Source organism: Pongo abelii, chromosome 18, assembly GCF_028885655.2.
Source record: "Pongo abelii isolate AG06213 chromosome 18, NHGRI_mPonAbe1-v2.0_pri, whole genome shotgun sequence".
NCBI classification, from domain to species: domain Eukaryota; kingdom Metazoa; phylum Chordata; class Mammalia; order Primates; family Hominidae; genus Pongo; species Pongo abelii.
In genome coordinates, this window is record NC_072003.2 from 49,294,212 (window position 1) to 49,310,882 (window position 16,671).

The window sequence follows — 16,671 nt, forward strand, 5'->3', positions numbered from 1 at the left end:
TAACTTTATGAACTTTACAGAACTGAAAATAACCTTGCAATTAGGTACCCTTAATCACATTTGATTATTTGTAATCAGTGTTACTAACTTATTGATTGCTTGATTGATTGATTGAGACAGGGTCTCGCTCTGTCGCCCAGGATGGAGTGCAGTAGCAGGATCACGGCTCACTGCAGCCTCAAACTCCTGGGGTCAAGTGATCCTCCGGCTTCAACCTCCCAAGTAGCTGGGACTACACACACAAGCCACTATGTCCAGATAATTTTTAATTTTTTTGGTGGGGAGGGCAGGGAGTGGAGTGTTTTCATATGTTGCCCAAGATGATCTCGAACTTCTGGCCTCAAGTGATCCTCTCGCCCGGGTCGGCGTTAGTATTTTAGTCCAGCCTCCTTCTTCCCCGGTAAACCCACAAGACTCCGCCCCTTTGCCGAAGCTGGCCCCGCCTATGCCCTCTTCCACGCCTGCGCGCTCCGCGCGCCAACCCCCCCCCCCACCCCGACCCGGCCAACAACGCGCCGTGCGCCTGCGCACGGCTTCCCCATGTGTGCTCCAGCCGTCAGCCGGCCCAGCTGAGCAGCAGCAACGGACCTTGTTACCAGCGCAGCAGCCTCCACCGCTTGCTGTTGCCCTCCTCTCTCGGTGGTCTGTCCGCACAGCGCACGTCACCATGGGCAAGAGCCGGACGAAGCGCTTCAAGCGACCTCAGTTCTCCCCTACGGGCGACTGTCAGGCCGAGGCGGCTGCGGCGGCGAATGGGACCGGAGGCGAGGAGGACGACGGGCCGGCGGCGGAGCTGCTGGAAAAGGTGAGGCGAGGGCTCAGCCGGGCCGGGAGGGCGAGACTAGGTTACCCCGCGCGCGTGCGCACTGCGCTCCTTCTGACCCCGCTCTCATCCGCAGCTCCAGCACCCGAGCGCCGAGGTCCGCGAGTGCGCCTGCGCAGGGCTGGCCCGGCTGGTGCAGCAGCGGCCGGCACTCCCGGGCCTGGCGCGGCGAGACGCCGTGCGCCGCCTCGGGCCGCTGCTGCTGGACCCCAGCCTGGCCGTCAGGGAGACTGCAGCCGGCGCGCTGAGGTGAGCCGGGAAGGGTCCGGGGCGGTGCCCACCGCTGGCCTCCCCCGCGTCTGGGCTGCGGGCGGTCGCAGCGGTCAGCCAGCGCCTTATGTGTGCCACCAGGCACTGGCCCGGTCTCCCGTTTGCAGAGATTTGAAGCCAGTCTCCAGGCTCCGGAGAACCCCAGTATCCTCTCATCTGTCCACCTGGCTGCTTCACCTGCAGCGTCCATCTGCTCAGGCGTCCTGCCCTCACGCTTTGCGCACGTTTTACCCTCTCCAAAAGCCCTCCTTAGGGTCCGTTGCTTGGATGAACTCTTCAGTTCATGTGTCAGGGATCGTTCTAGATGCAGGGGATTTTGAGCAGCCAAGACTGTTGAGCGAGATCTGTTGACAGCCAAGATTCCTGTCTTGGCACAAGTCATGTTGATGGGGAGACAGGAAGCTAGTAAAAAGGTAAAACATAATATTAAATAGTGAGAATTGCTGTGGGAAAACGAGATGATGATGAGTTGGGGGTGGGAAGTTTGAATTGGGTGCTCTTGGGCCGGGCGCGGTGACACACACCTGTAATCCCATTGCTTTGGGAGGCCAAGGAAGGAGGATCACTGGAGGCCAGGAGTCCAAGGCCAACCTGGGCAACATAGCAAGACCCCGTGTCTAGAAAAATTTTAAACAAGTAGTCGGGCATGGTGGTGGGTGCCTGTAATCCCAGCTACTCAGGAGGCTGAGGTGGGAGAATCGCTTGAGCCCAGGAGTTCGAGGCTGCAGTGAGCTATGATCACACCACTGCACTCCAGCCTGGGTGATAGAACAAGACCCTGTCTCAAAAAAAAAAAAAAGGTGCTCTTTAGATGACTTGTGAACGGAGATCTGCAGGGTGAGAGAGCCAGGAGGCATGGGAAAATAGGGGGAAGAGTATTCCCCACAAAGGGAGCAGCAGCAGCAAAGTAGTGAAGCAGCAGGCGGCTTGACGTGGTTAAAGAGCAGAGAGGGTAGGTAGGTGGCTGAGAAGAGCAGGGGTGGGTAATTACAGGAGGTGAGGCTGGAGAGAGGGATGAGCTGTACAATGGTGTAGGGCTGATGACTTACTCTAAGCGGGGAAGTGACATGCTGTAACACATTTTGTGAAGGCCAGTCTGCTGGTTGTGCAGAGAATGGACTGCAGAGGGGGCAAGAGTAGAGATTAGTATTTGTAGTTCTTACAGCTCTGTCTCTGCTTGTTATTTATATTTCATTCACTGATATAGCAAATATGTATAAAGTGCCAACTGTGTGCCAGACACTGAGCTAGGCTGTGGGCATGGGGTAGTGAGCAAGGCAATGTCTCTTCTTAAGAAATCTTAAAGTCTATTGAGGGAGACAAGCATTAAGCAAACAGTTACATAAGTGTATGATTACAATGAATGGTAATGACAAAGGGTGCTACAAGAGGGTACAAACAAAGGGTTCAGGGAAGAAGACTCAGTGAGTGGTGCTTGAGGTGAGTTCGGAGGGATGAATGGGCATTCACCAGTTGATGGAGGGGAGATAGACGCTCTTCTTCCTTTAGGGAGGAAACAGCATGTGGAAAGCCCTTCCCTTCCTCCCACAGCATACACAGGCTGGGGGATCCTGGCCCATTGTGAGGGCATCTTCTGACTATCCATATCCTTAGGGACTAGCACAGTGCTGTGTACTCGGAAGTCATGTCTTTCCAATTAAAATTTACCCAGGGCTGCTTTAGGGGATGTCATTCTCAGTAGCCCCACCTTGCTGCCCTTGCAGTTCGCTTTTTCTTTTAGAAACGGGGTCTCCTGATGTTGCCCAGGCTGGTCTTGAACTCCTGAGCTCAAGTGATCCTCCCACCTAGGCCTCCCAAAATGCTGGGATTACAGGTGTGAGCCACAGCACCTAGCCCTGCCCGTGTAGTCTTGATTCCAAGAAAAGGTCCCTTCATACATAATGTGATTTATTCACATGAGAAAAGTCTCCCCTCTCCCCTTCTTGTAGCCATACACCTGTATACTGTCTCAGACCTCAAAACTAAGTTGTTATATGACAGCATCATCTGTTTATATCTTGTAGAACATGAATCAGAACAGATGGAAATCTCTGGATTGGTTCTGCAGCTTATGACAGAAGCAATAAGCTATTTCCTCTGGGAAACCTTAAATATGGCTAAAAATAGAAATAAATGTGAGAGGGTAGAAGTGTTCTGTGACATGTGATGTAAAAGTAAAACATGTTTTAAACTTCTTGTGTAGAAATCTCAGTGCTTGTGGAGGTTTTGAAGTTTGTGATAACATGGTGACTAAGGATATCATGACCCCTCTGGTTGCGCTGCTAAAAGAGGTATGCAATTTTTACAGTATCTTGATGGTAGCTTTTGGGATGCAAACTTAGACTTTTTTTAGTACTTTGGTGTTGGTGACTTTGTCTTCTATCTAAACATCTTATGGAAATTTCATTCCTTTTCCTGGAAACACCAATCTACTCTCATTATTGATACTAATCTCTATTATTTTGTAGCTTTATTTTTATGATAGTTGGAAAAGACTTTCCTAAAACTGTACAGACTCACTCCTTTAGATGTTAAACTTCTTAACAATAAAAATAATTAGTATTTAGTCATTGCTTATTTATGTGCCAGGTATTGTTTTCATGTTTTGGATATTATATAATTTAATCCTCACAGTATCCTATGAGGCAGGTATTATTCCCATTTTACAGATGACAAAGCCGAGGCACAGACATTAGGAACTTGTGAAGATTACAGTAAGTTCTCATGTTTGATCTCATTCCAGTCTTATTGCATGACGTAGTTAAGAGGTTAAGGAGTTCTCTCTCTGGAGTGCCTCTGGTCCGCTATTGTGTACTGATGGGTAATTTTCACTTAAGGCTACATAAAGGATATCCAATTTTGATGAGAGGCATCAGTCATTTTAGAGCAATGATTCTCAACTGGGTATGATCTTGCTTCACAGGGCGTAACTGGCAATGTCTGGAGACATCGGTTGTTACAGAGCTTGTGGGGTAAAGGTTGCCACTGGCATCCAGTGGGTAGAGGCCAGGGATGCTGCTAAACATCCCCAAATGCACATGATAGCCCTTCCTTCCCCAACAAAGAATTTTCTGGTGGAGAATTTCAGTAGTACCTGGATTGAGAATCCCTGCTTTAGAGGGTCTCCTTGGCTGTACTAGAGGGGCTTAAGAGCACCAGCTTTGGAGCCAAATGCTAGAGCCTGAATCCCAGCTTCACCACATGCTAATCTAACACCTTCAGCAGCCTCCCTGTACCTCACTTTCCCATTTGCAGCTGGAGATTGGGGATAATAATAGTTCACCTACCTCATAGGTTTATTGTGAGGATTAAATGACTTGATACATAAAATGCTTAGAATAGTACTTTAGAAGGCACTATGTAATAAAAAAACAGAAGGCACTAGGTAGAAGCTCTTATTTCATCTTTTGTTGCCTTCTTACTGTCTTTTATTACATTTACTAGGTAAAATACTTTGTATTGATTTTGTACTACTGCTTGTAAGGATTCGATTGGCTTGTTAACCACGGTAATTTCTGATGTCTAGCTTTTGTGTTTCATCACCATCATTACCCTATTTGTTTAATTCTTCTTAGGAACCAGGGTGCTAATCATGATATTTGGTTACAGTGTAGTGCTGGACTGGATTCAAATGAGATGTCTCTACAGGAGAAAAAAGATCAGAACAGAAATTCTATTGAGAACATAGCCAATGAGGCTGTGAACGTGCTGTGGAATATATGGTAAGATGCCTACCGAACACAGTCTCCTGCTATAGCAGTACCCAGGCTGCTATTCTCTGTTATACTGTGTGGGAATCTCTGTTCCCCTTGGTAGGCCTGTTAATCTGGGATGTTAAGACTTGGTAGGGGCTGGACATGGTGGCTCATGCCTGTAATCCCAGCACTTTGGGAGGCCGAGGCAGGTGGATCACTTGAGATCAGGAGTTTGAGACCAGCCGGGCCAACACTGTGAAACCCTGTCTCTGCCAAAAATATTAAAAAATTAGCCGAGTGTGGTGGCACATGCCCATAATCCCAGCTACTCGGGAGGCTGAGGCGGGAGAATCGCTTGAACCCTAGAGGCAGAGCTTGCCGTGAGCCAAGATCGTGCCACTGCACTCCAGCCTGGGGGACAGGGCAAAACTCCATCTCAAAAAAAAAAAAGACTTGGTAGGAGGCAGGATCAAGTGACCTAAGATCAACCCTCCTTCCCATCCGTTTTCTCACTTCGTCACTACATCTTTTGTTTTACGGCTTTCCTCTCCAGTCATTGCATCTGACAAAAGATAGGAGGAATCATGACCATTAGCACCTATGGCTCCTCCTTTCTCCCGACTTCTTGCACACCCTGAGCAGAATTTGTCTTTAAGCTGGTCAGTCCCAGATGCAGGTGCAGCTTTGGTTTGGCCTCTAGACTGAGATGGGGACCACAGACCTTGGCTGGTGTTTTTCTTCCTCTTCCCTGGCACTTACTGTCTGAGTGGGAAGTAGATGCCTAAGAAGAGCTCCCTTGGCCCCAGGAGGAAGAAGGCCACTCTCCATTCTGTGATTGTAGCAGTGGTGAGGGTGGAGTGGACTTGCTGCTAGGAATGGAAATGGCTAGAAACACAACCTGAATTTACTTTTTTCTGCCCCATTTTATGTCCCACATTTCTAGCAAGACTCTGTCACAGTTTCTTATCTTCAGTCAGCAGCAATTACAGTGGCTGACCTAAAAGCACAGATGTTTCTTGGAATACAAGATTAAGTTGGATCCATGCATTCCACCAGAAATATTAGAGAGATCAGATCTGAGGAAATGGCATTTGAGCAAAAACTGATGGGTGCTGTTTTTCTTTGCACCAGATAACTTTAAGTCATAGAAATTGTTGCATTTGGAAGTTTTAAAAAAATTTCCTTGAAAAGAATCTGAATGTATCTCCAAGGTGATTTCTCTTTTCTGAATACCTATGAGCCCTGTCTGTATCACTGAGTTACTATAATTTTTAACATTTTTGTTTTATCATTTGTATTTCAAATTATCTTTACACACGTATGCCTTGTCTTCCTGACTAGACTGTGGGCTCCTTCATGCTGCCATAACTGGATAGGTAGGTAGGTAGGTAGATAGAAAATATGAAATATTTTTCATTACATACCAGATTTAGTTTAATAATTTAGTCAGCTCTGTTAGCATGTCTTGTGTATGTTGTATGTATGGAAGAAACATATACAACATGGATATTTCCTCTGGAAACATGGATACGATTATTATAATTAGCCTTGTTAACTCGTATTTAACGTGTTTGCTTATTCATAACACTGAAAGCTGTCTGAGTCTTTTATTAAAAGGTAGTATAATTTAAAAAATACTTATTGTAATTTCTCTATTGTAGACTGCAAATTCTGCTTGATGAAATTATAATTGCACTCTAAAAGGCTTGAATAAAATATAATTTTATTTTCCTTTAAATGTGTGTTTTTGTTAATGTTCTAAAATATAGTAGTTTAAAAAAATAAAAAATAAATTTGTGTTTTTGTGTGATAAATATAAAGGCCTTTTATCCTCCTTTAACTTGTTATCATTGTGGTATAGAGGAAAGAAAAAAAAGTAGCCTGGACCCAGGGAACCTAGGTACTGGGCCTGGCTCTACCACTAACAAAATATGTGCTCTTTGATGGGCCACTTTACCACTTGGGGCCTGGGTCTTCGCATTTATAAAATGGGGAGTTGAATTAAACGATTTACAAGATCTCTTCCAGCTCTAACCTTCTATAAGGAAACTGGCATCATGGCAAAGAGATTGATGAAAAGGTCCCATTGTGATAGAAATAAAATATAGATAGCCAGTTCTCATGTACAGTGAATATGAATGGGTGTTAGTTCCTTCATCAATAAAAATGGTGGGTGTTTGATTCCAAGTCCTTGGTTTATAAAGCCTGATTTGTTTTTTATGGATTGCTATGGTTGATTTCCTACTGTTAAAATGTGAATAGTAAAACTTTTTTTTCCCCCTTCAATTTAGTGAATGCAGTAGTAGAGCAGTGTCTATATTCAACAAAGAAGGGTGTTTGGAGATTGTGTTAAAGTATTTAAGTAGGTTTCCTACCAATGTTGACCTGGCTATTTCAGTAGGTAAGTGAAGAAAAGGTGATGACTTATTAAGAATGTGTAGCCTTACTCAAAAATTTTTATGCAGCTTTAGCGTGTTTATTCCACTGGAGTAATTTTTTTCTCGTTGTATGTGAATGTGTAGCTCAGCACCTGTTTTTTCTGGGTCTTAAATCTGTGATTAATATTAGGTCTTTACCTACTCATTCAGTTTTTCTGCTTTTGGCTCTGAAAGGGAGAAAGGTAATTATGTGAGGATATGTGGTTTCTAGCCTGTTTCCATTCTTAGCAGCCTTTATTAATTCTTGAAGTTTTCATCTCCATTTACTAAGAAACAGTAACCCACAACTACCAGGCCTTTAAGTCAGTTAATTGGAATCTAAACTTACTTAAATGTATTGTGCTACTATCTCATACTTCCAGCAGAAAACTGACGGCCTGAGTTTTGTTGAGAGAAAAAGAGGAAAAGAAGTGATTGAAATTCCACTTAGGCCTTCGTGCCTTCCGTGAGACAGGGAAGGCAAAGTCCAGCAACTTCAGTGGCCTTGGCTGCCTCGCCTTCTCTTTATTGGGCTGGGGAACCACTGGGGACCCTTAGCTCAGTGGCAGGAGGCAGAAGTCAGAGCGTGGGCAACTCAGCAGAATTCTGGGTGGGAGTGGAGAAACAATTGAGGGAGAGCATTTCTTTTCTACCGATCATTACGGCGGGCATCCAGCTGTCCTTTTGTGGAACTGCATTTCTCCTGGGGAGGAAGAAGTGTATTCCCCTGACTGCTGTTTCTCTTGACTCTAATGGATATTTTTAAGAGAACAGAATTGAGGGAAAATAGTAGAATAAATACTACTGAGAAAATTTTAAAAATCATTTCTCCAGATGGAATCTTGGTGGGACTGGAGAGTTGTGAGTAAATGGGGATTTTAAAAATAATTCAGCCATTTTTAGGAAATTGATAGGTGACTTAATCTCAGAGGACAGTTTTTGTTACAATAAGAGAACTTCAGGAAAGTTAGTTCATATCTTTTACAAGAAAAATCACTTCTATTTTTGTGCCTTTAGTCTTATAGATTTATTTCTGTTTTTAGTTTTTCTTCCCCTTAATGAGCATTTTTGAAATGGATTAGAATAGTCATTTTGCATTGTATAATAGTGTCTTCCTTCTCCATGTAGCTAGATTAATGATCTTTTTAAATACATTATTATTTTTGCTTCTAAAGTCAAGCAGTGCTTACATATAGTAAAATGAACTTATAAGATTCCATCCCATGTATTCATATAACTTTTTTTGAACCTGTATGGTAGCAGTCATGGCTGTTGGCTAAAGTAAATTTAATTAGTTTCTTAATGACAAAGATACTACATTTGGATATATGTACAGAAATGCATATATATGGATTTCTATATAAATGTATTGTCAACCACAGCAGTAGCATGCATTTTGAGTAATTTTGATGGGCATGATTTAATATTTTACACATCTCTTAATTTGCTCATACTTTTATATAAACTACTTTTTTTCTTAAAGAACTATTGCTCCACCAAAAATAACCCTAACTTTGAAGGTCATGATAAATTTAAAGGAAGCCAGACATCCCAAAACCTAGGGCTGTTTGCTACTGGTCCTTGATAAGTACATAAATTGAGGGTAAAAATTTTTTTGTTTTGTTTTGTTTTTTGAGATGGAGTCTCAGCTCTGTCACCCAGGCTGGAGTGCAGTGGCACAATCTCGACTTACTACAATCTCTGCCTCCCGGGTTCAAGCTGTCCTCTTGCCTCAGCCTCCCAAGTAGCTGGGATTACAGGTGTGCATCACCATGCCTAGCTAATTTTTGTATTTTTAGTAGAGATGGGGTTTTGCCATGCTGGCCAGGCTGGGCTGCAACTCCTGACCTCAAGTGATCCTCCTGCCTCAGCCTCCCAAAGTGCTGGGATTACGGGCATGAGCCACCGCACCCGGCCTGAGGATAAACTTTTACAAACATTTATAGTAACGACATTGCCACATTTAAGAGTCTTTTTAGGCTGGGCGTGGTGGCTCACACCTGTAATCCCAGCACTTTGGGAGGCTGAGGCGGGCGGATCATGAGGTCAGGAGATTGAGACCATCCTGGATAACAAGGTGAAACCCCGTCTCTGCTAAAAATACAAAAAATTAGCCAGGCATCGTGGCAGGTGCCTGTAGTCCCAGCTACTCAGGAGGCTGAGGCAGGAGAATGGTGTGAACCCAGGAGGCGGAGCTTACAGTGAGCCAAGATTGCGACGCTGCACTCCAGCCTTGGCGACAGAGCGAGACTCCTCAAAAAAAAAAAAAAAAAAAGAGTCTTTTTAATTGTATTTTGTAAAAAGTATAGATCTGGCTGGGCATGGTGGCTCATGCCTGTAATCCCAGCACTTCGAAGGGCCGAAACGGACAGATCACTTGAGACCAGGAATTCCAGAACAGCCTGGCCTTCATGGTGAAACCCTGTGTCTACTAAAAATATAGAAATTAGCCAGGCATCGTGGCGCACACCTTTAATTCCAGTTACCTGAGAGACTGAGGCACAGGAATCGTTTGAACCTGGGAGGCGGAGGTTGTAGTGAGCTGAGATTGCGCCACTGCACTCCAGCCTGGGCGACAGAGCAAGACTGTCTCAAAAAAAAAAAAAAATATGTATAGATCTGTACAGGATTAGAAATTTAAAAAGAAAAGAAACATTTTTTCCAGCACTGATAGTTTGGGAAGCCTCATTTGCACATATCACCCTGAGATAAAGCATATGTATTTTGCAAAAGCTACATGTGTCTAATGAAGTGGTAAGAATACAACGTTTTATTGATGAGTTATACTGGTGTAAATTATCCAAAGCAGAATTCATTTGTTTCTAAATATTTATTTTTTGCCTCATAGCATATTGTTTGCAGACAGTGACTGAGGATAACCCAGAGCTGCTGAAGTCTTTCAGTGCTACAGCATTGAACATGCTGGAATCAGCACTGCTTTCTCCTGTCAGTTCCATGGAATCCCTTCTATTGAAGACATTGGTAGCAGGTAAAATTTAGCCTTACGGCATAGTATATTGTTTTAGTAGTTTTTGGTATGGATGCGGTGGGGGCAAAATTTAGTCATTCATTTCAACACATCAGGTCTTCTGTGCTTTTATCTGTTCTGAAAATTTTAATATTTGAGAAGAGACCCTTACTTCAAGAAGTTGTCTGTAGTTGTAAATCCTTGTAAAATAGATTTGTTTTGAATTTAACCAACTACTGTTAACCTGATAAAGAGATGCTATTGTCAGGATCCCCACTTATTTATGAACCAGTGATTTCAGAAATTGACCACTTAGTTTTCCATAAGTTTTTTTTTTTAACCACTAACTCTTTTCTCTCCAGAATCTCTGAATACAGAAGAAATTATCTGAAGGTCTGTTTAGTATGTACTTTATTTAGTTTATGTATCTATTTTCTTCTTGCCCTTTGGTCTTGCAGAGATAATTTTTGTTGAGAGATTCTTTTTTTAATTTTTAATTTTTTTTATTTTTTATTGTTTTGAGATGGCGTCTGGCTCTCTCACCCAGGCTGGAGTGCAGTGGCTGGCTCTGCAACCTCACCTCCCAGGTTCAAGTGATTCTCATGCCTCAGCCTCCTGAGTAGCTGGGATTACAAGCGTGCGCCACCACGCTCAGCTAATTTCTGTATTTTTGGTAGAGACGGGGTTTTACCATGTTGGCCAGGCTGGTCTTGAGCTCGGGACCTCAGGTGATTTGCCCACCTTGACCTCCTAAAGTGCTGGGATTACAGGTATGAGCCACTGCGCCTGGCCTGTTTTTTTATTTTAATAGTGGTAAAATACACATGAAATTTACCATCTTAATCGTTTTGGGTTTTTTTGAGACAGAGTCCTCCTCTGTTGCCCAGGCAGGAGTGCTGTGGTGCGATTTTGGCTCACTGCAGCCTCCACCTCCTGGGCTCAAGTGATCTTCCCATCTCAGCCTCCCAAGTAGCTGGGACTACAGGTGCATGCCACCAGGACCAGTTAATTTTTTTTTTTTTTTTTTTTTTTTGAGACGGACTCTTGCTCTGTCACCCAGGCTGGAACGCAGTGGTGCGAGCTCAGCTTACTGCAGTCTCTGCCTCCTGAGTTCAAGCGATCCTCCTGCCTCAGTCTCCTGAATAGCTGGCATTACAGGTACCCACCACCACACCTGGCTAATTTTTTTTTTTTTTGGAGACGGAGTCTCGCCCTGCCACCCAGGCTGGAGTGCAGTGGCGCGATCTCCACTCACTGCAAGCTCCGCTTCCCAGGTTCACACCATTCTCCTGCCTCAGCTTCCCAAGTAGCTGGGACTACAGGTGCCTGTCAGCACGCCCAGCTAATTTTTTGTATTTTTTTTTTTTTAGTAAAGGCGGGGTTTCACCATGTTAGGCAGGATGGTCTTATCTCCTGACTTCGTCATCCGCCCGCCTTGGCCTCCCAAAGTGCTGGGATCACAGGCGTGAGCCACCGTGCCCGGCCTAATTTTTTTTTTTTTTAATAGAGACGAGGTTTCACCTTGTTGACCAGGCTGGTCTCGAACTCCTGACCTAAAGTGATTGGCCCATCTTGACCTCCCTGTGCTGGGATTACAGGCGTGAGCCACAGTCCCCAGCCACAGTTAATTTTTTGTATTTTTTTTTGTAGAGATGGCATCTCACCGTGTTGCCTAGGCTGGCGTCAAACTCCTGAGCTCTTATAATCTGCCCACCTTGGCCTCCCAAAGCGCTGGAATTACAGGCGTGAGCCACAGCACCCAGCCTTTAATTGTTTTTAAATGTATACTTGAGTGGTGTAAAGTACATTCAGATTGTTGTGCAGTAAAAATCCGGAACTCTTTTTCATCTTGCAAAACTGAAACTGTACCCTTTAAACACAATTTTTCCCATTTCTCCTTCCCCCAGCTGCTGTCAGCCACCATTCCTTGACTCTTCTAAATACCTCATAGAAGTGGAATCATACAGAATTTGTCTTTCTGTGACTGGCTTATTTCTTTTTGCATAGTGGCCTCAAGTTTCATCCATGTTGTAGCATGTGTCAGAAATTCCTTCCTTTTTAATGCTGAATAATACTGCCTTGTAGGTATTATACCACATTTTGTTGATCTCTTCATCTGTTGATGGACACTTGGGTTACTTCTACAACTTGGATATTGTGAATACGGCTGCTGTGAAAATGGATGTAGTTTTTTTTGTTTTGTTTTGTTTTTGTTTTTGAAACAGAGTCTTGCTCTGTCACCCAGGCTGGAGTGCAATGGCAAGATCTTGGCTCACTGCAACCTCTGCCTCCTGGGTTCAAGTGATTCTAATGCCTCAGCCTCCCAAGTAGCTGGGATTACAAGTGCCCACCACCACGCCTGGCTGATTTTTGTATTTTTAGTAGAGATGAGGTTTCACCATGTTGCCCAGGCTTGTCTCAAACTCCTGACCTCAAGTGATCCTCCCACCTTAGCCTCCCAAAGTGTTGGGATTACAGGGTGAGCCACCGCACCTGGCAAAAATGAATGGAATCTGTTCAAGTCCCTGCTTTCAGTTCTTTTGGGTTTATAGCCAGGAGGTGTTCTTATTTTTGTAGTAATTTAAAAAAAAATTACTCTACTTAATGATAGCTCCTGTTCTTTTTTGATAATCAAAAAATTAAGAACCTACTCTCATGTTTATATGTCAGACCGACCTTGGAATTTTAGTACATTCCATTTCACTCTTGGAATATAAGAAGCTGCTGAGAAGAGCAGCTTAGGTTACAATGAAAGAAAGTGATGCCACTCACTTTGTCATTTTAAAAGAAACTTGATCAGTGTTCTCTGGGTCTGTTGATAATGCAGTGTATCAGAGAACGGTATTGTGTGCCAAGGAAGGGAGATGATTGTGCAGGTTTATAACTAAGGGCACTGCCTCAGTGCAGAACTTATTGACATTTAATAAATAATCAACAAAGGCAGTAGGGCTGAGATATTTTGAAATTACACTGGCCTTAAAAGCTCCAGTCTTGTGAAAACTTAATAAAATATTTCACAGGCATTTCTTATCCTTATGTTCATTTTTTCCCAGGCACAATTTGGAATCTAAAGGACATTATTCCATGCAAGAGTCAAGCAGAAATCATAAATGCCTTACTAAAGATCTTATCTGAAGTTTTGGGAATGGATGCTGGTGAAATGGTTATTCAAATGAAAGAGACTGAAACGCAGAGGTTAAAAACTGCTGCAGAGGCTGAGGAAATATTAGAGAACACTAATGGGGATGCTTTGATTGAAGATGATGAAATGGAAGGAATTTCTCATAAAAGAAAAGTCAGAAGGAAAACTTTCGTTTCAGATTTACTTCCGGTAAGTCAGGTTGCTGTTCTCAAATATGGATTAATACAGCTGTTTTTTTTTTCCCGCAGTTATCCTTGGCTTTGCAGAAAAATGTTATAGCAAAATTAGCTATAAAGTGCGTTTTGGTAAAAATGAGTCGTATTTTCCTGTTGATTCTCTTTATGTCATTAAAAATCTCCTAAAGGGGTAAAAAAATCTCTTGTCTAAAGTGAATAGTTTTATATACAGGAGAAGGTTTCAGAGATGGGGTAGACCTGTCCTTTTGGAACACTTTAGAAATAGATGATCATCTTCATAACTCTTGCATCTCCCCACTTCTGTTACATACTGTCTGCCAGACTGTCTTCAAACTAAAGGAATTTGTACTTTGCCTGAATTGTCCCTTGCATTCTTGCCTCTTATTTTAGTATTTAGCCTTATCAAGGTGGCAAACCAAACCTTCATTTATCCACTACTGATCCAAAGCGGTTGGGTGACTGTGAGATGAATGATGGTTTGTAGTTTTCTTGGAGTGGGTGATGGTGGCATACTTGTTGTGCTGGTGGTGTGATATTGCAGTAAAGGGGGGCAATCTTGGGTGCAGGAAGCATTTCAGGTGACACAGTCTGCAGAGAGAGAAAGTTCTCCCAGAGTGTTTTGGGAGAACACTTTGTTAAGGAGGAGAGCAAATAGGAAGACAGGGAACACAGTGAGTGAGGCTTTATTCATTCAGGTTCGCGTTTACTGTGCTCCTAATGTATGCCAGGCACTGTGCTAGACGCTGGTGATAAAAAGATGATTAAGACGCAATTTCCAACCTTCAGGAACTTCCTCCATGTTGGGAAGACAGACACATAAAACCATGGCTTTAAGGCCTGTGCTGAGAACAGTGCCGTGGCCATGCACAGATTTCTAAGAAAATGGTATCTGTAGAGTAGGCGCTTGTGACTCAGCCCCTGTGGGAGAGCTAAGGAAGAGGCTGCCAGAGAGAGCCGTTTAGACAGAACACCTGGGGCGTCATAAAGGAGGGGATGAGAAAAAGCAGGTTAGTGTTTGGAGAGATCACTCAGGCAGCTGGAGGAAGGCAGAGCACAGGGGCCTGGCAGCAGGAGGACCAGTCAGGAGGCTGCCGAAGGACGATGAAGGCTGAGTTGGGAGGAGGCAATCATGTCCTCTCATGCTTACCTGTGTTCGTGATGTCTCGGGAAGCGTAAATTGATGGTGTTTCAAAGAAATCAAAATGTGGATAGAACCACTTTTCCCCTCATATGAGCAAACTGTGGGTACAAACCACTGTGTTAAGTGCTGGGACAAATAACAGAAATGGGAAGGCCACCCTGAACTTGAGTTGCTCACAGTTTTGTTTTTTTTTTTTTTAGACAGAGTTTTGCTTTTGTTGCCCAAACTGCAATGCAATGGCGTGATCTCAGCTCACTGCAACCTCCTCCTCCCAGGTTCGAGCAATTCTCCTGCCTCAGCCTCCCAAGTAGCTGGGATTACAGGCATGTGTCACCACACCCGGCCAGCTTGGCATTTTTAGTAGAGATGGGGTTTCTCCATGTTGGTCAGGCTGGTCTCAAACTCCCGACCTCAGGTGATCTGCCCGCCTTGGCCTCCCAAAGTGCTGTGATTACAGGGGTAAGCCACTGCACCCAGCCTAGATCTTTTTATTTTATTATTATTGGTTTATTTTGAGACGAGATCTCACTATGCTGCCTGGTTTCAAGCGATCTTCCCACCTCGGCCTCCCAAAGTGCTGGGATTATAGGCATGCACCATGGTACCCAACCTGTTTCATACCTGTACATGGAAAGAGGGGATGTGATAAATCAGGGCTTATGGGATCATTTTCAACTGTGGCACCATCCTACTCAGGTTTCTGTTGATCCTATCTGATATACTGTGTTTGAAGGATCTGAAATCCCTTCCTGGGAATGAAAGAGTGGCATTCTTGTGTGATTATCTCCACCTCCAGCCGTGCTTCCAAGGACCTTCTACAGGGAGTAAGGTTGGGGGTGAGACCCAAGTCTAACAAGGTTTAGATAGAAGTGCCACTGTTGAAAAACGATTGATATTTAACTGATATGTAGAGATTTATTTTCTTATTACTTTTATTTTGGTGCTTATAAAAATGCAGTGTTTTCTTACAGTAAAAACTGGCTTTTTAAAGTCTTCTGGCCAGGTGTGGTGGCTCACGCCTGTAATCCTAGCACTTTGGGAGGCTGAGGTGGGCAAATTGCCTGAGTCCAGGAGTTCAAGACCAGCCTGACCAACATGGTGAAACCCCATCTCTACTAAAAATACAAAAATTAGCTAGGTGTGGTGGCATGTGCCTGTAGTCCCAGCCACTCAACTTGGAAGGCTGAGGCACAAGAATCACTTGAACCTGGGAGGTGGAGGTTGCAGTGGGTCAAGATCGAGCCACTGCACTCCAGCCTGGGCAACTGAGCAAGACTCTGTTTCAGAAAAATAAAACTAAATACAAATAGAAATAAAGTCTTCCTTAAGATTGTAGTGGTGGGCAGTGGTGGGGCAGGGGGTAGAGGAGAAAAAAAAGAAGAAAAGGAAAATAAAGTGTTCTTAACATAACTGACTAGACTGGATGATTAACATGCTAGTCGGTCAGCCAGCCAGTGTTTAAGTGCCAGTAGGATGCCAGGAACACAAATTATATTCAGCTGTGGTCTTCCACACTATCCAGTGTCTTCTGCAGCACTCCTTTAGAATCAAAACTGCATCATTTAACTTAAGAAGGTATAACCACAAAGATATAAAGGAAGAGCAGTTCAACCCAAGTTGGTTTTTTTGTGGGGGCACATGCAAAAGTAGAGTACCCTCTGCCCAGCTTCTACAGTTACCAGTTTGCAAAGTCTGGTCTATTTGATTTCATCTAGTTCCCGTCACACTGTCTTTTCTCTACTGATTATTTTGAAGCAAATCTCAGATGTCATAACATTTCGTCTAAATTGGTTCTTTATGTCAGCTTGATAGCAGTAAGAAGCAGAGAAAAGTTCTGAGCAAGGGAGTTACATAAAGAGGTGGAGCTTAATTTCAGAGTTCCTTTTAAGCCAGATCTTCGGCTGGGGTTGGTGGCTCACGCCTGTAATCCCAGCACTTCGGGAGGCCAGGGTGGGTGGATCACTTGAGACCAGGAGTTCAAGACCTGCCTGGCCAATATGGTGAAACCCTGTCTCTAC

The 16,671-nt window shown here is 43.9% G+C and overlaps 1 protein-coding gene across 6 annotated transcripts in view; it reads left to right on the plus strand.

Moving 5' to 3' along the window:
- Positions 1 to 464: 464 nt before the first annotated feature.
- Positions 465 to 16,671, plus strand: part of HEATR3 (HEAT repeat containing 3) — a 40,536-nt gene continuing 24,329 nt past the window's right edge. The window contains exons 1-7 of one of the 6 annotated variants that reach the window (XM_054533886.2): positions 465 to 805; positions 900 to 1,072; positions 3,297 to 3,384; positions 4,703 to 4,815; positions 7,080 to 7,189; positions 10,054 to 10,194; positions 13,227 to 13,504. In XM_054533886.2, the coding sequence (XP_054389861.1) occupies positions 668 to 805; positions 900 to 1,072; positions 3,297 to 3,384; positions 4,703 to 4,815; positions 7,080 to 7,189; positions 10,054 to 10,194; positions 13,227 to 13,504 (1,041 nt within the window). In that variant the 5' untranslated portion in view covers positions 465 to 667. Of the gene's footprint in view, positions 806 to 899; positions 1,073 to 1,119; positions 1,507 to 3,296; positions 3,385 to 4,668; positions 4,816 to 7,079; positions 7,190 to 10,053; positions 10,195 to 13,226; positions 13,505 to 16,671 lie in introns of those variants that run through there. The other 5 variants (XM_024233121.3, XM_024233122.3, XM_054533887.2 and 2 more) reach the window with 5 other exon arrangements.